Below are 25185 nucleotides of genomic sequence, written 5' to 3'. Positions count from 1 at the left end.
ATGTGAATACACTGTTCCAATTAGAGAAGAACACAAATACTAAGTGGATTTTAGCAAACAGTAATCAAGTTGAAGTAGTCTGTCATTAGTAAAAGTAGACATATCGACACATTTGTTGGGGAAGATGATGATGAACTGTGTGTGTGCTTTCCCAAAGCTTTGTGTATTAGGACACCCTTGTTAAAAAGCAGTGTATTTATCACCAGGCTTTAAAGTGCTATGCCCTCAGATTCTTGGTTGAGAATCTATCTTAAAGAAATAATTCAGCACAAGAAAAAAATTATATACATAAAGAAATTTATTATTATTTGTAAACCAAAAGCAATAAAAACTGTTTAAACATCCAAAAAGTGAGCTACGCTGATATGTAGGGAAATATTTATATGATAATAAGTGGGAAAAGAAGATAGCTGACTGAAAACACTGCTCATGTACTGAAAGTTAACGCTACATGGTAAAGACAATTCATTTGGAATGGGGTTTGCAGGTAGTTTCAATGTTTTTAAAAATAAAAGTGTCCTTTATTTTATTTTTGCTTTCAAAAACATCAAACTAAAGCTCCTAAAATTAAAGAAAAAAGAGATACAGTGGAGGTGGGGGTACGAATCAGAGGTTATAAAAGATGCCCACTCTGGGGGGAGGGAAAGGGAGAGAGAAGGGAAAGCATATGGAAATGGTAGGAGACCTTCAATGTTACACAAAATTATAAGAGGTTGTGAGGGGCAAGGGGGAGGGAAAAAAAAAGGAGAGAATTGAACAACAGCAGAGGAGGTAGAGAGGGAAGATGGGAGGGGAGGGGAGGGGATGGGGGATACTAGGGGATAGGAATGGTAGCAGAATACAACAGTCACTAATATGCCATTATGTAAAAATGTGAGTGTGTAACCGATGTGATTCTGCAATTTGTATTTGGGGTAAAAATGGGAGTTCATAACCCAATTGAGTCAAATGTATGAAAGATGATATATCATGAGCTCTGTAATGTTTTGAACAATCAATAAAAAAAAAAAAAAAGTTTGAATGAAATCCAGCACCTATTGAAATTGGCTAACCAAAGAGCTCAGTTTTTTAAGAATAAAGCAAATCTTAAATATACCCCTATAAAAAAAAAAAAAAAAAAAAGATGCCCACTCTGTATTTTTATAACTAGAGGATAATCTGCTTATTTTCCATTGTTTTCCTTCTCTATAGAATATCAGAAACATGAAGAATTATGATCTCTGGAGAAGATAAGAAATGACACCATTTGAAAAACAGTTTTATACTAAATGCTAGTTTTTTCTGATCTGTCTATACAACTGCTGGTAATTGACTGGGCAGGTGTGCCACACCTTTTGATTCTGAGCATTTGACTTTGACTTCCAGTGGATGCTGGATTTTGGGGGTTAAGGCTCTATTGGATTTGTACCTCAGAGGAAGACAAGTGGCTGATCTTTTGGGACTCTGTAAAGAGCAATCTTCTCACTAGAAGAAGAAATGGCAGCAGCAACTGGAAGAAAACAAGTCCTTTGGTGTCCACACCCAAGATCACATACATGCTGTACTGTCATGGGAAGGAAACCAGCAAAGATGCCATGTTCTTCCTTACCTCAGCTTACCTGTAGCTCAGGCTGCACTGCAGATGCCCACCTGTTCTGGTTCAGGCCAGCAGAAGCCTTATCCAAGGTCTACACACCTGGAGGTTTATGCCAACATGTTCCTTCCTAGCCTCCTTCTCCCCACCCCCTAACAACCCCACATTGTTTTCCCAAGTGTTAGCATCATTGTTTAATTGAAACCTATCCAATAATCATGTATCTTTAAGGTTGGCTTGGTGCAGTGGCTAAGCAAATTAATCTGGGAGCTGGATGAGTGTGGGTTGGGGAGATGGTAGGGAAGATAGCACAGTAGAAGGGCTCTATGTGTTGGGGGAGGAAGACTAGAAATTGGCCATCCTCTTTTATAAACCATCAGTAGTATCATGGCTAATTTAAAATGAAAACATTATTCCTGTTCTCTACCCAATCCCAATGAACTTTCTAGGTAATTATTTTGTAAACAGTTTTTGTACTTTTGAAAATCCTTACTTTTTCCTCCCTCTTTCTTAAAAGAACATCTGTTAATCAGTTTCCTGACTGGACACAGCCATAGTAAGTCCCTCTAGTGATCCATCTCTGAGGGCTTGGGCTCCCTCAGGATGGTCACCGTATTGTTTGCCCTTTCCTGCTTACTCTTCTCTCAGACCCAGGGGACATTTGGCTTGGACTTTTCTTACCAAAATGCTCCTGCTTCTAAGTCCAGGAAGGATTCTGACTTCAGAACTTGTATTTTTCTCTACACTGTCCCATATCCCTTTTACTTTAGATCTGTTGGTTACCTTCGACTTCCAGAAAATAACTGAGTCCACACTAGTTCTGACACGATTTGACTGCATCTCAAAGCACTGTCAGCCCTTTAGTCTATTTTGTGTGTCTTCACTGCAGTGGCTTAGTGTCACCCCATGGGAGCAGCCTTTCCTAACCGATGGACCGTTAGGTTCCTGGATGTGGTGTTGGCCTGAGCAGGTGTGAGGTGCCATCTCTGCCCAGGCATGGAGTTCAGCAGTTTGTGCACTGATGGGCACCACATCTGCCTACCAGTTCACACAGGCTTGTTCTTTCCTCTTTTGCCTGCTTTTTTAAAATATGAAAAAGGCTAAGGAACTCAGTGGTAGAGTATTGGCCTAACACGAGCAAGGCCCCAGCACCACCAAGAAATTTTAAAAATGAGCTGGCACAAGTGCATAGCTATATCCTCACCCTTCTAAGCCAGGTAACACGCTGATGGGCAGCCTTTTTAAAAAAAATCACAATCTTACCACAAATTCAAGTAACTTAATTTTTTCTGTTTTCAAATACAGAAGTTAGCTTACGAGCCTCCTAGTCAGTCTAGAGGAGCTTTTTTGACTCTGGTTTCATTATTTCATTAAAAGTTGGGTAGGGGAAAACTCAGAAGAAAATTCAGTAGATAAGTTTGTCTGAGACTGGAAAGGTCACTCAGAGTGGCTGCTGTGACGAAGGCTGTGGCATGATTTCACCCTGCCCCACCTCTCGCCTGGTCCGAGCAGCTGAAGGAATAGGATCAGTGGAATCAAGAAACATTTGTCCAGGCTTCATCTTCACATTTAGTTAAGCTTTCAGAGAGACTGCTGCAGCTGCTGTCTACAACTGTGGGAAGAAATGTGCATTTTCCCATGGTGTCGTCTGGGAGGTTGAGCAGGAAATGCTTCAGTCACTGAGACATGCTTTTAAATGCTGTTCCCACCAGCCATCCTTCTCCCAGCTCTCTGGTCTTATGCTTATTCTGTATGGAAGAAAGATACAGAGTAAAATGTATTCTCTGTAGGATGTCCTAATGTCATTCATTGCCTCTCTTTTGTCACCATCCTGACATCTTTCTTATTAGTAACTGATGCTGATTATGTGAGGCCCAGCTTTTAGAGTGGTCTAGACCTTCCTTCTGCCAGTTTCTTTCCTGGCTGCATGTGGCATAATCACTTCTCCAAATTAAACAAATGCTCCAGGAAAGGATGTTGCCACTAAAATGGGATCCTAATCAGCTTTGCTGTTGTCTCTACTGTGAGAAAGCATCCTGTGACTAAAAAAACAGATAAGAAATTTTATTTTCCAAGAAGCAAGAGCTGATTGTGCAGAATGTTCAAGCTTCAGGGAACTGATCACAGCACATTGTTCTTAGAAAACATTTGTATGTAATGGTTTTGTTTTTTCTTTCTTTTTCATCATGCCATAGTAGAGTGTTTCCTTTATGAATCAGTTGGCAGAGTAATATGAAATAATGTGATATGCAGGACTGTGAGCCTGTTTTTATGTTCTGTGAACAGTGATATGTGATTGACATCACTGCCTACTTCTGGGCTGGGGGACATGCCACCATCAGAGTCTCTGGACTCCTGGGTTTGGTTAAAAATATACTGAATACTTACCCACATGGACAGTGGTAGCATGTTGGTTTTCTATAAGATTGACTGTGAGTCTGTCAGAATATTGCATTTCAAGTTGAACATACTGGTGTGTGCGTATCTAAGCTATCTGATAGGCCTATGCATTGTGTTTGATTCCTGGGAAATGCAGATTACATGAATTATGTATATTAAGAAACAATTTGCATAAATGGAGCTTAATCTCTTCTGTTCTTACATCCTGTCCTGTTCTGAGTTTTGTTAAAACTCTGCTTGAATAACTTTTACCTGGTTTGGGGGACTGGGCCCCTGAATGGAGGTTGAGGACTGGGGATGGAAGTCAGTTATTGAAAGACTGACCCAGGTGATAGGGAGGAAAGAATTCCTAAGTTTAATTTAGGTAAGAAGTATACTTCTCTGAAACCTTAATTTGGACACTACCTGAATTCTACCCACAAAAAAGTGACTCCCTAACTCCCATCTCCCCCATGAATAAATTTTACTTACATGAAAGCAGTCCTTTTCTTAGATTGCTGTCCATTGCTCTTCCTAATTTGATCTAAGTTAAAAAATAGTTCAATTTAGGAGTTATGAGAGCTGGTCCATTTTTCTAGATAGAATTTCATGGAAATAGAAGTGGAAATGTCCAGCCACCTGATGAACTTTGTCTTGATAACAAAAAATGGAGGATGTATTATGTGCAAAGTTATTTAAATATATATACCATTGTTATGTAATTTTAATAATTAGTGTTTTAAGTACTTGATTTTAGAGGGAATTTTCGGGACAATCTGAGTTAATCAACTGAAATATAGCTTGTCATATGCCTACTTTTGTAGGATAATGGTTTTTTACTTAAATTCATATTTTTTCTGCCTTAATGTAGTGAGAAAAAGATCTTAATGAGGACTTTGGTAATTATCTGATTTAATTCAGGCAAATTAGACATCATTAGCTCAGGCTGTTACTGGTATTTCAAAGTATCTGGCAGATACACATTTCTCATTATTTGGTTTGTGATTCCTCCACATAGTACAGAAACAGCATTTGTGTATCATATATGGTAGTGAGTCAGTGAGTTGAGTACAGGATTTCTCTCCCCCAGGGTGTCACAGAATGCTAAGAACTTGCCAGAACAAACCACAAAATTAGCTTCAAGCAGCTGCATGCTTCCCAGAAGTAGTCCATAAAGTTTAAACTCTGCAGTGATGTTTTGCAAGCAAGAGGCCCTCTCCTGAGCCTTTCCCATTCCTTAGCAGTGCTGAGGCCAGATGGGGGAAGGGTTAACTGTATTTATGCATTGCCTTACTTGTCACAATTTAGATTTTCCAAAGAAATGGGCACAATTCCTCTTAACAAAAACAAAAAGGCAAATTACCAAGGTTGACAATTTGGAACAAAAGAGTATTCAACTACTATGTTTTCCCACCAATTATCCATGGAAATAAGGTAAACAGGGAAAATGGAGGTAAAGCTTAGAATTTTTAAAGAAATCATGTAGTTTTAAAAAATCTTTATAAATCATGCTACTTTGCTGTAATCCTGTTCCTTTAAATGCAACATCATGCTCAGGTGCTGCCTGCCCCTTGCTTGGGAACAGCATTGGGGTTTTAAATGTCTGCAGAATCTCTGCATCCAAAGGGAATTGAGAAAGAATTTCCTGATACTGTAATGAAAATAAGGTCTGCTCAACACAATAAACTTTTTCCTCTCTTCTTTCAAACTGTTTGGCCAATCATTCAGTTTTTATGTCCAGGAAGGGCAAATCTATAAAGTCAAACTCCTTCATGTGACAGAAGTTGCACAGGAAGTGACAGGATAGAGGACGCTACCTGAAGTCTTGTCTCACTTTGGAGCTAGGTTCTGGTTGCAGCCAATGCTGTGGATTCTCTGGGTAGCACCCAGGTCCCCTCCAGGCCCCAAATCTATGGGAGCTGCCCCAGGCAGAATCTAGCAGGCAAGCAGCCCTGACAGCTGCAACTTTGGTAGAGAGGGAGCCAAGCCTTAAGACAAGGTGGCATCAGAAATAGCTGGGCCTTGCCTTCTTGCCAAGTTCTTCAGAGGGTGGCATAGTCTTTGTTTATTCTACCAGTTCCCTGAGCTCCTACCTTGTATAGGTCCACAAGAATAGAATATTTGGGGCTGGGTTTATGGCTCAGCGGTAGAGCGCCTAGCGCCGGCAAGGCACAGGGTTCTATCCTCAGTACCACATAGAAATCAATAAAATAAAGGTATTTTATCCAACTACAACTAAGAAAAAAATTTAAAAGAAAAATTTTCGGAGGTGGGGGTGGCGGTGTACCAGGGTTGAACTCAGGGGCACTTGACCTCTGATTCCCAGCCCTCTTTTTGTATTTTTTTTAGTTGCTTAGTGTCTCACTTTTGCTGGGACTGGCTTTAAACTCACCATTCTCCTGCCTGAGCCTCCCAAGCTGCTAGGATTATAGGCATGTGCCACTGTGCCTGGCTATCCTATAAAGACCACATTTGAATTTTCAACTATCAAAAGAAGAGAAATACATTGGGCAAAAGTTCCATTTAAATAATGTACCTCCTGTAGCCTGTTGCAGTCTGGCTGGGCACAAATCACGAGCCACTGAAGCAGGAACAAACTTTATTTTTGAACTCCACCAGCAACTCCTCCCAAACGCCACGCAGCTCCTCCAGGAACCAGCCACCGGAAATCCCTCCTCCTGCACTTCCCCATCCAATGGGAACTCTCGGGGAATCCCTGAGAATCCCCACAAGAACTCCAAAGTAGCGCGAGTAGCACGAGAACTCAAAAGTAGCGGCCAAGGCGGATAGTAATGCCTTGCCTGTCAACCAATACTGTTGGCAAAATGCCAGAGGCCATACCAACTCGGCTGTGGCTCTCAGCATCTCCCCCCTCCTGTTTAATTAAACAACAAGCAATGTGGCTTAGGGACCTTGCCTGTTAGGTTGTCCAATACAACATATGATCCTTACCCAACGTCAGATGAGCTGACCTCTAGGCGTCAGCCTCCTGTCTTAGGTTGGTACCACTGCAATTGGATCATACCCATCACTGACTACCGGTCCAGCATATAGCCATACTTGTGGATAGGCCTTTGCACCAGTGGGGGGGTGAGGTTCTTTGCCTCACCTCTGTTGGCCCCCAAATTTGGCCTTGGTGCCAGTGGGGGGGTGAGGTTCATTGCCTCAGCTCTGTTGGCCCCCAAATTTTAGACCATCACTAGTAGAAGGGAGGAGGATGCAAAATGCCACAACACTAAGCCAATTGAGGGCTTCTTTGAAAAATTGTACCACCGGTGACACCATCAGCAAAGATACTCCAGCACTACCACAATTCGCTGCACCAACAGATAGTTCACAATGCATACAAGTGATACATAGTCCAGGCAAGTTCTGCAAGCAGTTCAAAGCAGAGGAATCCATCAATATGTTCATTTCCTCCCAAAGTAAATCGACTTCTTGATTGAGCATCACTTGTTGAGTTATTATTCATTGATGCATCAGTTTATACAGTTTGCTGTGATAACTATCAAAGAAGCTGTCGTTAGGTTTTATCTTTGTCTTCACCGGCACTGGGATGAAGATAGGAATTCTGGCAATGATGCTAAAAAAAATTATGTAACATTCCAACAGGCACTAAGAAAACAATTTTTTGAACAATTTACATTATCCTGAACAGAATTATTAAATATAATGAAAAGGAAAGGTGAAAGTAAACAAACAGATCTGTTAACCACCTTATTTGTACACATATTAAAACAATCCTCAACAGCTGTTTACCCAATTTAAATTAAACCATTTAAATCACGTGAATAAAAAAAAATTCGGATCCATTTTTTCATGAGCCCTCCTCATATATGATATATGCACATACGCACATACAGACATACAACACCAAACACAAGTGTGCACACAAACGTACAACACATAAGACAATAGTAAAGGCCTTGTAGCTTTACACAGGTGAAATTTCCATTGCAACGTTTAAAAACTCCATAGTCAAAAAATAAAACTGATCAGAAAAACATTAGCCTAGGTCTGTATGAGCTCAAAAAATAAAATAGAACTTTATGATGTGGGAAAAGGCAATAATAAAATAGATATTGAAAAAAACATCCTGGTTAATCACTGTCGCAGATGTAAGAATAGCCAAACTGGAGCTCTGGATATCAGCTGTTATGGATTTGAGTCAAATCATCTTCTTTTTGGTCTGTAGAAATCGCTTTGGTTAGTCTCTCTGGAATTCAAATCGGCTGTTCTCCCTGTGGAAATACACAAACAGAACCCCGACTCCAGACAATCACTGGGTCAGGACTTTTCCATTGTCCTGTTAGAATATCCTTCCAAAGTACCTTAGGCTTATGTACATTTTTTGGGCACATATGCCTTTCCGCAGCACTAAGCCCTGATGAATCCAAATTTAAAAAGTTTAGAGTAAAAAGCATTATTTTAAGTTTATCTTTGGGGGATATATACCCCTTTCCAATTCCCTCTTTTTGCTTTAATAAGTATATTTTAATAGTTTGATGAGCTCTTTCAACTATGCCTTATCCCTGTGGATTATATGGGATTCCTGTTATATGAGTAATGCCAAATGATGAACAAAATTGTTTTAAAGGGGTAGAAGTATAACCAGGACCATTATCTATTTTTAAGTGTTTTGGAACACCCACAGTTGCAAACTTTTGCAAGCAATGAGCTATAATATCTTTAGTTTTCTCTCCGGCATAAGGGAGCCCATCAAAAATCCAGAAGTATCAACTGTAACATGCAAATATTTTAATTTTCCAAATTCTGGCAAGTATGTGACGTCCATCTGCCAAATATAGTTAGGTATCAATCCTCTAGAATTGACTCCAAGATTAACTTGTGGTAAAAAGGTCACATAATTTTGACATTGTTTTATTATTTGTCTAGCTTGTTCCTTAGTTATTTTAAAACACTTTTTGTAAAGTATTAGCATTGACATGGAAACTTTTATGAAAATTTGTTGCTTCTTCTAGTGTAGAGAAAATATGTATGTCATGTGTAGTTTTATCTGCTAAATCGTTGCCCAAACTAAGGGCTCCAGGCAATCCTGTATGTGCTCTGATATGTCCTATAAAGAATGGATCTTTTCTATCCCAGATTAGACTTTATATAGTGGAAAACAAAGAGAAAACAGTAGAGGAAGGAGAAATCCTACCAGCATCTTCAAGGGATACTATAGCTGTATAGTATATATACTATATACTGACTATCAGAAAATAAATTAAATACAGAATCTTTAAACATCACAAAAGCTTGTAAAACTGCATTAAGCTCTACCTTTTGAGCTGATTGTTTGGGTACTAAAAATGTAAAAGTTTGATCAGGGGTAACTACTGCTGTTGTACCATTATTTGATCCATCAGTGAATACATTTGGAGCATTCATGATAGGGGTTTTTCTTGTCATTTTTGGAAAAACTACAGGATGCGAAGACCAAAGAGACAACAAAGGATTAGATGATAAGTGATTATCAAAGGAAACATTAGATTTACACATGATTATTGCCCAAGTATTTAACTCATTAGCTAACTCATCAATTTGATCCATAGTATATGAAGTAATAATTTTATTGGGAGAAATTCCAAACACTCCCTTTGCTGCTTTTATTCCTTTGAGTATTAATTGTCCTACAGCCTCAGGATACCTAGTAAGAATAATGTTAGGAGAATAAGATAAATGTATCCACAATAATGGACCTTCTTGCCAAAATACTCCTGTAGGAATATTTTTTGTTGGTAGTACAATAAATAATAAAGGCAAACTTATATCAATTCTATCCAAATGCATATTTTCCATATATGTTTCAATAATTTTTAATGCCTTTCTTGCTTCAGGCGTTAACATGTGGGGTGAATTTGGATCTGATGGACCTTTTAGGATATCAAATAAAGGTCCCAACTCTCCTGTTAGTATGCCTAGATAAGGCCTTATCCAATTTATGTCTCCCAATAACTTTTGAAAGTCATTAAGTGATTTGAGTTGATCTACTCGTATTTAAATTTTTGGTGGACAGACCATGGTTGAGGATAATAGAACTCCTAAATAATTAATTGGAAAATTTAATTGTACTTTATCTATTGCTATCTCTAGATTATAATTTTTTAATAAATTTGTAAGTGTGGCATAACATTCTAGCAATGTGTTTTTATCTTTGTGTGCTAACAATACATCATCCATATAGTGAAATGTTTGTAGTTCAGGATTTTCATTTCTAAGTGGCTGGATTGCTTTGTTAACATAAATTTGACACATAGTTGGGCTGTTAGCCATCCCTTGAAGGAGTACTTTCCATTCATATCTCTGATCAGGACCTTCATGATTCAGTGCAGGGATAGTAAATGCAAAACGTGGACTATCCTCAGGATGAATTGGAATTGAAAAAAAACAATCTTTAATATCTATAGCTTAAATGTACCAGGTTTTTGGCAAAGCAGACAATTGAGGAATCCCCGATTGAGCAGGTCCCATAATAACCATCTCATTATTAATGGCTCTTAAACCTTGCAATTATCTCCATTTACCAGATTTCTTTTTAATGACAAAAATGGGAGTATTATAGGGAGATATGGAAGGTTGTATATGTCCCTCTGCTAATTGTTGTTTGACCAGGTCATGGGCTGCTTGTATCTTTTCTTTAGTCAAGGGCCACTGAGGAACCCATACTGGTCTATCTGATTTCCAAGTAATTTTTATTGCCTCAGTGACCCCTTCTAAAAACCCAGTCCATGTCTATCTATTTGAATCGGTGCTGCTATACCTTGTTCTCCTAATCTTTTTTTCTTTCCTGAAACCTTGTCTAGCCCTAATAGTGGGCGCATTTGGATTGAAGTTATTTGTTAATGTCAAACCTAATTGATCTAGGACATCTCGTCCCCATAAATTGATAGGAAGATGATCCAATACATATGGCTGTATAGTTCCTTCACATCCTTCAGGATCCTTCCAATCTAATACCATTGCACTTCTATGGGTATTAGTTGCCACTCCTAGGCCTTGAAGCATTTGAGTGGCTTGTTATAACGGCCAATGTTTTGTCCATTCTTGACGAGAGATGATGCTAAGGTCTGCACCTGTATCCAGTAGCCCATTAAATTCATGTCCTTGAATATTTAGTTTTAGCATTGGGCGAGAATCTAAATTTAAAGACAGAATAGCCCAATCTACACCTGTGGAGCCTAATCCCCTGGAACCTCTTTCTATACTACTACTGGAAAATTTATCATGTAGGCTGGGTATTATTAATAGCTGTGCTTTTTTATCTCCTGGTGAAATTACTGATATACCCTTTGGAGAACTAGCTTTAATTTTTATTTCACCTTCATAATCAGGATCAATTACCCTGGGACTTATCATAAGTCCTTTTAGAGTAGAAGAACTGTGTCCTAACAATAAGCCTACTGTTCCTTGGGGAAGAGGTCCTTTTACTCCTGTGGGAATGATTTGAACTCCCATCTCTGGAGTTAGTACTGCTCTGGCGGAGGTGAAGATGTCCAGCCTTGCGCTCCCTCTGGTTCGTCTGATGAGAGATCTGTTGGATAATGTGTCCTGGGCACTACCCTGATGGTGTTGCTGGGATCCTCCATGGTGTTTCTGGATTCCTCCAGTACCCCGTATATTTGTGGTCGTGGGCCCCGGAGCATTGGGCCCCCCTGTCCGTTTTTTGGCAATGGAGACTGATGCCTTTCTCCATGATACTGTGGGTAAACACCTGGTCCTTGTCCGTTTTTTGATAACAGAGTACCCTCTATGGTGGTTTGAGAATGGCATTCATTAGCCCAATGTCTCCCTCTACGGCATCGTGGGCAAATACCCGGTATTCTACTCCTTTGATACCTAGCTTTGTTAAACCCTCCTCCTATGGGGCAATTCCTTTTAAAATGTCCTGTTTGTTCACAATTGTAGCATGTTTTTGGCCTGGCATCTAAAGCCTATTGTACTGCCACTGCCAAGACTTGCCCTTGTTCATTAATGTCTCTACATAATTTAATATATGTGTTTAAATCTCCATGTTTCCATGGTCTAATGACCTCTCTGCACCAACGATTTGCTTGCTCATAAGCCAGTTGTTTAATTAATGGCATTGCTTGCTCTGTATCCCCAAAAACTCTGGTAGCTGTTTGAATAAGCCTATCTACAAATTTAGCGTAAGGTTCATTAGCTCCCTGTATTACCTTAGATAATTGACCTTGTAAATCTCCATGTCCTTGTAAAGTCTTCCATGCCCTAACTGCATCTGCAGCAATTTGTGCATATATAGCAGGATCATATTGAATTTGTTGCCGTTGACCCTCATAAGGTCCTTTTCCTAACAACATATCTAGATTTCTTTGAGGGTAACCGGCTGCTGCATTTCGCCTAACTGTCTCCATGCAAAATTCCTCATTTGCAACCTTCCATAACAAATATTGTCCTACATTTAGCACAGATTTACACATACTAGCCCAATCTGCTGGCATCATGTCCATGTTGGTAATGGATTTGACCATGCTTACAGTGAAGGGTGCTTGGGGACCATAGGTTGTTACAGCCTCCTTTAACTGCTTCACTGTTTTGAAATCTAAAACACGGTGAATTCACTGTCCTTCTGCCTGCTCAAGTACAGGACATGCTAATCTTTGAGGTCCTGTCTCAGGATCCCATCTATCAACTACGGGGGTTGAGGGCCATTCAACTGTCTCTATAGGTGGAGCTGTTGGTTGAATTATGCCCTCTGGTGATAGAACGGTGTTAGTAGTAGCCTCCTGTTGTAGCTTTTTCCCTAATAGCTGTTTCTCCTCTAAGCTTTCTTCCTTTAAATTTTCTTCCTCTGTCTGACTAGCTCGAGAGACCTTCTCTTTTGCTTGATCTAAAATGTCTTTCTCCATGGTCTGAACCTCTAACAATTTACTCAACACTCTTTCAGTTTGTTTTTTACTAATTTCTAATCTATTATAAAGATAACGCAATCCAATAAGATAACACAAAACAAAACCGAAACAGAATGAAACAAAAATGGAACAAAAAATTGTTGTATCAATTTTCCTATTTTCTTGACATGTGCATTTGTGGTCTATTTCTATCTCTTCCTCAGGGGCGAACAACTTCAAACCTTGAGCCAACCATTTTTCCCAGTTTGCCTGAGAAAGTTCTAGGGATAGGCAGCTTGAAACAAAAAGAAAACAAATCAAAACAAGAACACATTGTTTTTTAAAAGGGTCACCCATTCTCTCGCCTTTCCTTAGGGGCGAGCAATTTCACTTACCCCCAAGCTTCAGGCATTCCCTGCATGGGCCGCCAAATGCTGCAGTCTGGCTGGGCATAAATCACGAGCCACTGAAGCCGGAACAAACTTTATTTTTGAACTCCACCAGCAACTCCTCCCAAACGCCTCGCGGCTCCTCCAGGAAGCAGCCACCGGAAATCCCTCCTCCGGAAATCCCTCCTCCTGCACTTCCCCAACCAATGGGAACTCTCGGGGAATCCCTGAGAATCCCCACGAGAACTCCAAAGTAGGGCGAGTAGCACAAGAACTCAAAAGTAGCGGCCAAGGCGGATAGTAATGCCTCACCTGTGAACCAGTACTGTTGGCAAAATGCCAGGGGCTATACCAACTCGGCTGTGGCTCTCAGCAGCAGCCCACAGGAAATAGGACATAAAGTGAGGGACCAAGGTAGGTCAGGGCTGGCTGAGTAGCTGGAAGCTAAAAGGGGAAAGCCCCACACTCCCAGAATTTGCCTTACATGTTCCCCTGAAGCCCTCAGCTGCCTTCACTGGGCACAAACAGCAGAATTCTAAAAGGTCCAGTGGAAAGCAATACTGGGAAGGCTGAAAAAACCAAGCCAAGATTCCAGTAAGTGCTGGGCACTGGGGAGGAAAAGTTGGGAATTTGTATCCCATTAAGTTAGAGGGACTTGATAAATATTTCAGGCTTTTTACTGAAAACCCAGATGTGGACCTTCAGCATATTCTGTTTTATTCCTGTGTACTTATTCTTAAAGACCGTGTCTTAGAACTTGGGTTCTAAGGCCCTAGGACTGGAGACAAAACATATAGACCCACTCTAAGGCTGATATCAGGATGATCCACCAGTAACCGCCTGCTTAAACAGCTTTTATGAAAACAGTGACTGAATCCAAAGTCTACAATGTATTCAGAATTTCCAGTATATGATTATAAGTCAGTAGATAGAAGAAGCAAGAATGTATGACACAAAATCAAGAAGAAAGTACGAACAAAAATTGTTGACTAAGAAATTTTTTTGTGTGTGGGAGAGGGTACCAGGGATTGAATTCAGGGGTTCAATCTGAGTCACATCCTCATTCCCCCGCCACACACACCTTTTTTAATATATATTAGAGACAGGGTCTTGCCAGAGTTGCTTAGGGCCTATGTTGCTGAGGCTGGCTTTGAACTCAAAAAAAAAAAAAAATTAAACACTACAGAATAAAAGACGGATAAACTTGATGACAGTTTAATAGAAATTACCCAAATTGAAGAACAAAGAATAAAAAAAAGATTAAAAATAATTAATGAGCAGGGATTCAATAACTTGTGAGAAAATATAACAAATGCATAGCTAGAGTCCCAGGAATGGAGGGAAAATGTGGAAGAAGAAAAAAATGTATTTAGAGAAATATGGCCATTTTTTTTTCAAGTTAGGATTTAAAGTATCAAACTTAGGAATCCAAGCATCTCGGTAACTCCCTGTAATGGTTTGTATTTTTTAATGCTGTCTTGACCCAGTTTTGAGGCCCTGGCTAGAGGCCAGAGAACCAGTTAAGTTCACACCCTCAGCCACCTCCTATACTGGGTGCTTACCCTGCCATCCACCCTGGCCATCCTGTGGCCAGGTGGCCAGGTGTAGACGATCAGAGACTGCTCCCTCCTGGTAAAAAGGATCCTGGACACATTTCCTCTATGCCCAGCCAATTCCCTCACTTCCCCTGAGTGGCCCTGCATTGGCATGCTGTTTCTCCCCAGGGGACTATGAGCGTAACAAAGTTGTAAAACTGTTTCTCTTGGTCTTTGTTAACACCTCTTTGTGTGTGTGTGTGTGTGTGTGTGTGTGTGTGCGTGCACGCGCACGCACTCCAGGAGCAGGCGTGGGCACTAGGGTTAAATTAGGACCTCAACCATGTACCATCTTTTCTACCACTGAGTTACACTTCCAGCACCCGCTTCTCCTTAAAGCAGGATATGTATGAGTATAAAGAAGAAACACCTAGTCACATTGTAGCCAAATGCTGAAAGAGAAAGAACATCTTTAAAATGCTGGGCATGGTGGCACACACCTGTGACCCCAGCTCTTCATGAACCTGAGGCAGGAGGATTGCAAGTTTGAGACCAGTGAAGCCAGATTTAAAATTAGGTAGTCAGTGTAGTTAGATAAATTGGGTCTAATACCAAGTGAACTCTAAAATGGAGGCCATGCTGAGAATGATTCCAGGAAACGCAGGACAACTCATGGAATGTTTTTTTTTTTTAATTTTATTTTTTTATTGGTTATTCAAAACATTACAAAGATTGCAGAATCACATCGGTTACACATCCACATTTTTACATAATACCATAATAGTAACTGTTGTATTCTGCTACCTTTCCTATCCTCTACTATCCCCCCCTCCCCTCCCCTCCTTTCTTCTCTCTCTACCCCATCTACTGTAATTCATTTCTCTCCTTATTTTTTTCCCATTCCCCTCACAACCTCTTATATGTAATTTTGTATAACAATGAGGGTCTCCTTCCATTTCCATGCAATTTCCCTTTTCTCTCCCTTTCCCTCCAACCTCATGACTCTGTTTAATGTTAATCTTTTCCTCCTGTTCTTCCTGCCTGCTCTGTTCTTAGTTGCTCTCATTATATCAAAGAAGACATTTGGCATTTGTTTTTTAGGGATTGGCTAGCTTCACTTAGCATAATCTGCTCTAATGCCATCCATTTCCCTGCAAATTCCATGATTTTGTCATTTCTTAGTGCTGCGTAGTACTCCATTGTGTATAAATGCCACATTTTTTTTTTATCCATTCATCTATTGAGGGGCATCGGGGTTGGTTCCACAGTCTAACTATTGTGAATTGTGCTGCTATGAACATCGATGTGGCAGTATCCCTGTAGTACGCTCTTTTGAGGTCTTCAGGGAATAGTCCGAGAAGGGCAACAGCTGGGTCAAATGGTGGTTCCATTCCCAGCTTTCCCAGGAATCTCCATACTGCTTTCCATATTGGCCGCACCAATTTGCAGTCCCACCAGCAATGTACAAGAGTACCCTTTTCCCCACATCCTCACCAGCACTTGTTGTTGTTTGACTTCACAATGGCTTCCAATCTTACTGGAGTGAGATGGTATCTTAGGGTGGTTTTGACTTGCATTTCTCTGACTGCTAGAGATGGTGAGCATTTTTTCATGTACTTGTTGATTGATTGTATGTCCTCCTCTGGGAAGTGTCTGTTCAGGTCTTTGGCCCATTTGTTGATTGGGTTATTTGTTTTCTTATTGTTTAATTTTTTGAGTTCTTTGTATACTCTGGATATTAGGGCTCTATCTGAAGTGTGAGGAGTAAAAATTTGTTCCCATGATGTAGGCTCCCTGTTTACCTCTCTTATTGTTTCTCTTGCTGAGAAAAAACTTTTTAGTTTAAGTAAGTCCCATTTGTTGATTCTTGTTTTTAACTCTTGTGCTATGGGTGTCCTATTGAGGAATTTGGAGCCTGACCCCACAATATGCAGATCGGAGCCAACTTTTTCTTCTATCAGACGCAGAGTCTCTGATTTGATATCAAGCTCCTTGATCCATTTTGAGTTAACTTTTGTGCATGGCGAGAGGAGGGGATTCAGTTTCATTTTGTTGCATATGGATTTCCAGTTTTCCCAGCACCATTTGTTGAAGATGCTATCCTTCCTCCATTGCATGCTTTTAGCCCCTTTATCGAATATAAGATAATTGTAACTTTGTGGATTGGTTTCTGTGTCCTCTATTCTATACCATTGGTCCACCCACCTGTTTTGGTACTAGTACCATGCTGTTTTTGTTACTATTGCTTTGTAGTACAGTTTGAAATCTGGTATTGCTACACCTCCTGATTCACATTTCCTGCTTAGAATTGCTTTTGCTATTCTGGGTCTTTTATTTTTCCATATGAATTTCATGATTGCTTTATCTATTTCCACAAGAAATGCCGTTGGGATTTTGATTGGCATTGCATTGAACCTATAGAGAACTTTTGGTAATATCGCCATTTTGATGATGTTAGTTCTGCCTATCCATGAAGAGGGTATATTTTTCCATCTTCTAAGATCTTCTTCTATTTCTCTCTTTAGGGTTCTGTAGTTTTCATTGTATAAATCTTTCACCTCTTTTGTTAGGTTGATTCCCAAGTATTTTATTTTTTTTGAGGATATTGTGAATGGAGTGGTTTTCCTCATTTCCAGTTCAGAAGATTTGTCACTGATATACAGGAATGCCTTTGATTTTATGTGTGTTGATTTTATATCCTGCCACTTTGCTGAATTCATTTATTAGCTCTTATAGTTTCTTTGTAGACCCTTTTGTGTCTTCTAGGTATAGGATCATATCATCCGCAAATAGTGATAATTTAAGTTCTTCTTTTCCTATCTTAATGCCTTTAATTTCTTTTGTCTGTCTAATTGCTCTGGCCAGTATTTCAAGAACTATATTGAATAGAAGTGGTGAGAGAGGGCATCCCTGTCTTATTCCAGAATTTAGAGGGAATGCCTTTAGTTTTTTTCCATTTAGAATGATGCTAGCCTGAGGCTTTGCATATATAGCTTTTACAATTTTGAGGTAAGTTCCTGTTATCCCTAGTTTTTCTAATGTTTTGAACATAAAGGGATGCTGTACTTTGTCGAATGCTTTTTCTGAGTCTAATGAGATGATCATATGGTTCTTATCTTTAAGTCTATTGATGTGGTGAATAACATTTATTGATTTCCGTATATTGAACCAGCCTTGCATCCCAGGGATGAATCCTACTTGATCGTGGTGCACGATCTTTTTGATATGTTTTTGTATACGATTTGCCAGAATTTTATTGAGGATTTTTGCATCTAAATTCATTAGGGATATTGGTCTGTAGTTTTCTTTCTTTGAGGTGTCCTTCTCTGGTTTGGGAATCAGGGTGATACTGGCCTCATAGAATGAATTTGGAAGTTCTCCCTCTTTTTCTATCTCCTGAAATAGATTGTGGAGTATTGGTATTAGTTCTTCTTTAAAGTTCTTGTAAAACTCTGCTGTATATCCATCCGGTCCTGGGCTTTTCTTGGTTGGTAGTCTTTTGATGGCTTCTTCTATTTCCTCACTTGATATTGGTCTGTTTAGGTTGTTTATATCCTCCTGACTCAATCTGGGTAGTTCATATGTCTTAAGGAATTTATCGATGCCTTCACTATCTTCTATTTTATTAGAGTATAGGGTTTCAAAATAATTTCTAATTATCTTCTGTATTTCTGAATTGTCTGTTGTGATGTTGCCTGTTTCATCCCGTATGCTAGTAATTTGGGTTCTCTCTCTTCTTATCTTTGTTAGCGTGGCTAGTGGTCTATCAATCTTATTTATTTTTTCAAAGAACCAACTTTTAGTTTTGTCAATTTTTTCAATTGTTTCTTTTGTTTCAATTTCATTGATTTCAGCTCTAATTTTAATTATTTCTTGCCTTCTACTGTATTTGCTGCTGATTTGTTCTTCTTTCTCTAAGGCTTCAAGGTGTAATGTGAGGTCATTTATTTGTTGGCTTTTCTTTCTTTTAAGGAATGAACTCCATGAAATGAATTTTCCTCTTAGTCCTGCTTTCATAGTGTCCCAGAGATTTCAATATGTTGTGTCTGAGTTTTCGTTTACCTCTAAGAATTTTTTAATTTCCTCTTTGATGTCTTCTGTAACCCTTTGTTCATTCAGTAGCATATTGTTTAATCTCCATGTGATGTAGGATTTTTCCTTTCTCATTTTATTATTGATTTCCAATTTCATTCTATTATGATCAGATAAAAGGCATGGTAGTATCTCAACTCCTTTGTAATTGCTAAGATTTGCCCTGTGACATAATATATGGTCTATTTTTGAGAAGGATCCATGTGCTGCTGAGAAGAAAGTGTATCCGCTTGATGTTGGGTGGTATATTCTGTATATATCCATTAAGTCTAAGTTATTAATTGTATTATTGAGCTCTATGGTTTCTTTATTCAACTTTGGTTTGGAAGTTCTGTCCAGAGGTGAGAGAGGTGTGTTAAAATCTCCCATGATTATTGTGTTGTGGTCTATTAGACTCTTGAACTTGAGAAGAGTTTGTTTGATGAACGTACCTGCATCATTGTTTGGGGCATATATATTAATGATTGTCAAGTCTTGTTGGTGTATGGTTCCATTGAGCAATATGTAGTGTCCTTGTTTATCCCTTTTGATTAACTTTGGCTTGAAATCTATTTTATTTGATACAAGTATGGACACCCCTGCTTGCTTCTGGGGTCCGTATGAGTGATATGATTTTTCCCAACCTTTCACCTTCAGTCTGTGTATGTCTTTTCCTATCAGATGCGTCTCCTGTAGGCAGCATATTGTTGGATCTTTTTTTTTAATCCATTCTACTAGCCTATGTCTTTTGATTGGTGCATTTAAGCCATTAACATTTAGGGTTACTATTGAGATATGGTTTGTATTTCCAGCCATATTTGGTTATGTACGATATTTAACATGATTTGTTTTTCCTCTATGCTTAGTTTTTCCTTTACTGTACTACCTCCCACTGTTGGTTTTCATTGTTATTTTTTCATTTCCTCTTCCTGTAATGTTTTGCCAAGGATGTTTTGAAGAGCTGGTTTTCTAGCTGCAAATTCTTTTAACTTTTGTTTATCGCGGAAGATTTTTATTTCATCTTCAATCCTGAAGCTTAATTTCGCTGGATACATGATTCTTGGTTGGAACCCTTTTTTTTTCAGCATTTGAAATATGTTGTTCCAGGATCTTCTAGCTTTCAGAGTCTGTGTTGAAAGATCAGCAGTTATCCTGATTGGTTTACCCCTATATGTAATCTGCTTCCTCTCTCTTGTGGCTTTTAAGATTCTCTCCTTATTCTGTATGTTGGGCATCTTCATTATTATGTGTCTTGGTGTGAATCTCTTATGATTTTGTATATTCGGTGTCCTGTAGGCTTCTAGTATTTGGATTTCTTTTTCATTCTTTAAGTCTGGGAAGTTTTCTAGTATTATTTCATTGAATAGATTACTCATTCCCTTGGTTTGGACCTCTGTACCCTCTTTTATCCCAATAACTCTTAGGTTTGGTTTCTTGATGTTATCCCATAATTCTGGATGTTCTGCTCATGGTTTCTTATCATTCTCGCTGAGCTGTCTATGTTCTTTTCAAGTTGAAAAACTTTGTCTTCGTTGTCTGAAGTTCTATCTTCTAAGTGTTCTACTCTGCTGCTAATACTCTCATTTGAGCTTTTAACTTGGTTTATTGTTTCCTGCATTTCCAGGATTTCTGTTTGTTTGTTTTTTATAACCTCTATCTCCCTATAGAGTTGATCTTTTGCTTCTTGAATTTGTTTATGTAATTCATTGTCAAAGTGATTTTTCATTGTCTGAATTTGATGTATAATGTCTTCCTTGAGACTCCAGATCATTTGAAGCATGTATATCCTGAACTCTTTGTCTGACATTCCATCAGCTGCAGATATTACTTCATTTAATGTTGAATTGACCTGTATTGTTTGTGGTCCTTTCTTTCCGTGTCTTTTCATACTGCTCATGATTCTTTCTAGCTTTGTGAAACTGTTGTGCTAATGTTTTTCCCCTTATATATTTGTATTGTTCTTGTATAGCTTTTCTGGTGTTATTCTTCAACATCGGGGAAGCAAGGACTCTCCACCGGCCAACAGCGTTAACACCAGTATGACACAAAACCAAGAAGAAAGCAACTTAGCTAGACCCTGCCTCAAAATAAAAAAGGACTGGGGACATAGCTCAGTGGTAGAGGGCCCCTGGGTTCAATCCCCAGTACAGCAGGTGGTGGGGTGGGCTTGTGGGCAGCCTTAAAAAGTGGGAGCTGGGGAAACAAAAAATACCTGATACAACAATGAGAACGATAATTGACATTTCTTTAGGAAAAATGGAGAACAGATGACAGTGTAATAGCATCTTTAAAATGCTGAAAAAAGAAAAGCTAATCGTCTTCCATATGCAGGAAAAATATTCTTCAAATATGAAGGTGAAATAAAACCGTTTCAGGGCAAGTAAATACTTACAGAATTCATTGCAGGAGATGGACACTACAAAAAAATGCAAAATGTTCTTTAGGATAAAAAGAAATTGATGCCAAAATTAAATTCAGATCTACAGGAAGGAAAGAAGAGTCCTAAAAATAGTAGATATATGGGTAAATATACACTTTTTTTCTTCAGTTCTTAAAGAGACCATTGATTGCATAAAGCAAAAATGATATGTATATTGTGGGGTTTATAACAAATATATGACAATTGCATAAAGGAATTTGAATTGTAAGATACTTAAATTATGTGTGAACGGTTAAATCATAATGCACACACACACGATAATTACCCCAAAGCATAAAAGGTAGAATGCAATGCTATTTTTAAAATAATAACAACAACAAACCCAAAACATAAAGCTCAATCAACTCAAGGCAGGAAGAGAAAAAGAACAAAAAAGTTTAGAGAAGATAAATAGAAAAAACAAATAGCTAACTAGTAGCCATTAGATTGAAAGATATCAATGATTACATCATAAATTAAATAAAAGACTAAGATTTTCAGATTGACATTCAAGAAGCAGTTTACCAGAGATGCATATTAAGTGGAAATAGGTTGAAATCAAGAAATGCATGACTCCAATACTAACAGTAAGAAAGTTGGTGTGTCTATGTTAATATCAGATGAAATGAACTTCAAGACAATATTACGAGAGGAAAAAGAAGGGCATCCTTTAGTGATAAAAGTCAATTAATCTATAAATCAATAACCTAAGCAGTTCTGTGTTGCTTTACAATGAGGATGCATTGTGAGAAATGTGTCACTAGGTGATTTCATCATTGCATGAACATCAGAAAGCATACTTACACATCTAAGACAGACACGACATCCCTGGGCAGTAGAATATGCAACCTCCATCACATATGCAGTCTGTCATTGACCAAAATGCCTTTATGATGTGCTTGTGGGTATGTACCTAATTATACAACTTAAGAATGTATGAAGCAGGAATGATCACTTGCAAAATTCCACAAAAGTCTACAGTGATCACTGCTCTGAATCATCTACTGATGTGGCAAGATCAATGGGAATCAACTGCTTGGGAACACTGGAACCTCTTCAGACACTTAGAACCTGTAGGGGATGCTTCATGAAGGAAGAGGCATGAATTAACTACCGTCCCTTTTCCTGGGTGCCTCCTTGTTACAGGGATGGCAGCCTGCATTCTTGGAGCACCTGTTTGATACCAAGGTAGGCAGTGGTGATCTCCAAAATTTTAGGTTTGTGCATTTTGGCTACCCTGAGAAACTGACATGGACATTTGTTTGTTTCCTCTTGGCAGTGGTGGCAATGGGCTACTTTGGTGCTATCTATCAGAAGACTTAAAGAGGTATGACCCCCACCCTCTGCACCATTTTTTTTTTTTTCATGTTGGAGCCAGGCATTTGGGGAAATTGTCCTCAGGTTGCTGAGTGACTATAGAGCTAACAAAACAGAAACTTCAAGACCACCACACACAACAAGAAATACATACCTTGCAAAAAAAAAAAAAAAAGTAGTTTGGAAAAGTTATGCTTATTTGGCTCCACCCTCAAAAAGGCAAAAAATTCTGGGAGAATCAGGTTTCTGGAGTTAACATACAATAATACCTGGATGTCCATTTTTTCAATAAAAAATTAAAAAAAACATACTAGAAAACAGAAGACTATGGCACCATTACAGGAAAAAAAAATAATTTGAGCCATCTCTGAAAAAGTCCAGACATAGAAATTATTAGAAAAAGAAATTAAATCAACTGCATTAAATATATTCAGTGACTATGGCACCAAAATAGAACAAATGAAGATATAAAAGAGAGAAGTTACAAAAAGGAACCAAACAGAAAATCCAGAACTGAAAAGTATAATAATTGACATGAAATATTTATTCCATCAGCAGATTTGGGTAGGCAGAACAAAAAGGATCAGAGAACCTGAAAACAAGATAATTGAAATTATCCAGTCTGGAAAGCAGAACAGAAGATGAGTAAAGAAAAATGAGCAGAGTCTGAGGGACTTATGGGATACCACCAAGTCATGTGCATCATAGGAGTTGTAAAAGAGGAGACAGTGTCAGAAGGACAGAAAAACTATTTGAAGAAATAATAGCTGAAAACTCTCCAAATCTGATGGGGGACATGAATTTATATATCCAAGAAGCTCAATGAATTCAAAGCACAAATTGAAAGAGATCTACATTAAGACACATGGCCAAACTGTTGAGACTCAAAGAAGTTTGAGGCGCGCCTGGTCCCCCAAACATGGAGTCCTGTAGCCCAGGTCTTACCTGAGTCAGGATGAGGGAGTGGTGGGTCCAGGTGGGGCTACTGGCCGTGCCCCTGCTGGCCGCGTACCTGCACATCCCACCCCCTCAGCTCTCTCCTGCGCTGCACTCCTGGAAGACTTCTGGCAAGTTTTTCACCTACAAGGGACTGCGCATCTTCTATCAGGACTCTGTGGGTGTGGTTGGCAGTCCTGAGATAGTTGTGCTTTTACATGGCTTTCCAACTTCCAGCTATGACTGGTACAAGATTTGGGAAGGTCTGACCCTGAGGTTTCACCGAGTGATTGCCCTTGACTTCTTAGGCTTTGGCTTCAGTGACAAACCGAGACCACACCACTATTCCATATTTGAGCAGGCCAGCATGGTGGAGGCGCTTTTGCGCCATCTAGGACTCCAGAACCGTAGGATCAACCTGTTGTCTCACGACTATGGAGACATTGTTGCTCAGGAGCTGCTGTATAGGTACAAGCAAAATCGATCTGGCCGGCTTACTATAAAGAGTCTCTGTCTGTCAAATGGAGGTATCTTTCCTGAGACTCATCGGCCTCTCCTTCTCCAAAAGCTACTTAAAGATGGAGCTGTGCTGTCACCCATCCTCACGAGGTTGATGAACTTCTTTGTATTTTCTCGAGGTCTTACTCCAGTCTTTGGACCATACACTCGACCCTCGGAGAGTGAGCTGTGGGATATGTGGGCAGGGATCCGAAACAATGACGGGAACTTGGTGATTGACAGTCTCTTACAGTACATTAATCAGAGGAAGAAGTTTAGAAGACACTGGCTGGGGGCTCTTGCCTCTGTAACTATTCCCATTCATTTTATCTTTGGGCCATTGGATCCTATAAATCCCTACCCAGAGTTTCTGGAGCTGTACAGGAAAACGCTGCCGCGGTCCACAGTGTCGAATCTGGATGACCACATTAGCCACTACCCACAGCTAGAGGATCCCATGGGCTTCTTGAATGCATATATGGGCTTCATCAACTCCTTCTGAGCTGGAAAGAGTAGCTTCCCTGTATTATCTCCCCCACTCCCATATCTGTTGTGTATTCCACTTAGGAAGAAATGCCCAAAAGAGGTCCTGGCAATCAAACACTGTTTTCTCACAAAAGTCCACTTTACTCACATTGATGGATCAGAATATAGAAAAAAGGCAGCAGAAACTCTGACAAAATAGCCCACCTCATTCCTTTGACTTCTGATGAAGTATATAGACCTGTCTTTGTGTTATTAGGAAATTCTGATGAGCATGACTTCTCATGGATGCATAGAGACAGGCATTAGAAATTCTTTTGCTTAGAGGACTTTTTAACACTTCTGTGGAACTTTTGTGAAGTATCTGAAAGCGCTAATTTTTGGCCCAACCCGAATTGGAATTCCACAGTAGAGAATGAGGAGTGGGGCCTTTATCTCTCCTTAAACAGCTTGAAGGGTACATGGTTTTTAAAGTTCTCTAGGCAACATAGCTTAAGTGAGAGTGAATATCCCTTGTCATACTTGGATTAGTTTCAACAGCTGCTTCAAATTATAGACATTTTGTTAAAATATTTGTTTAAGTAATGCAGTATTTTAAAGTATGGTATAAGAGTATGATATGCCTACACATTGTATATAGTTTATAAGGACACTAAAATGGCAGACCTTTACTCTGCCAAAGTAGTGAACCTTATTAAACGTGTAATTTCTGAGTAAACTAAATCCAAAT

General features: G+C 39.2%; 1 protein-coding gene and 1 pseudogene across 2 annotated transcripts in view; both read left to right on the top strand.

Annotated features, from left to right (window-relative positions):
• Positions 1-5660, top strand: part of Uggt1 (UDP-glucose glycoprotein glucosyltransferase 1) — a 115522-nt gene extending 109862 nt beyond the window's left edge. For both annotated transcript variants that reach the window (XM_076866898.2, XM_076866897.2), the window contains one exon: positions 1192-5660. In XM_076866898.2, coding sequence (XP_076723013.2) covers positions 1192-1217 — 26 coding nt within the window. In that variant the 3' untranslated portion in view covers positions 1218-5660. The remainder of the gene's footprint in view (positions 1-1191) is intronic.
• A 17801-nt stretch (positions 5661-23461) lies between these two features.
• LOC143407156 (mesoderm-specific transcript homolog protein pseudogene) lies at positions 23462-24637 on the top strand (annotated as a pseudogene).
• Positions 24638-25185: the final 548 nt, after the last annotated feature.

This window comes from Callospermophilus lateralis, chromosome 9 (assembly GCF_048772815.1).
Source record: "Callospermophilus lateralis isolate mCalLat2 chromosome 9, mCalLat2.hap1, whole genome shotgun sequence".
In the NCBI taxonomy this organism is placed as follows: domain Eukaryota; kingdom Metazoa; phylum Chordata; class Mammalia; order Rodentia; family Sciuridae; genus Callospermophilus; species Callospermophilus lateralis.
The sequence above is the reverse complement of the archived record's forward strand: the minus strand, read 5'-3'. Positions and strand labels throughout refer to the sequence as shown.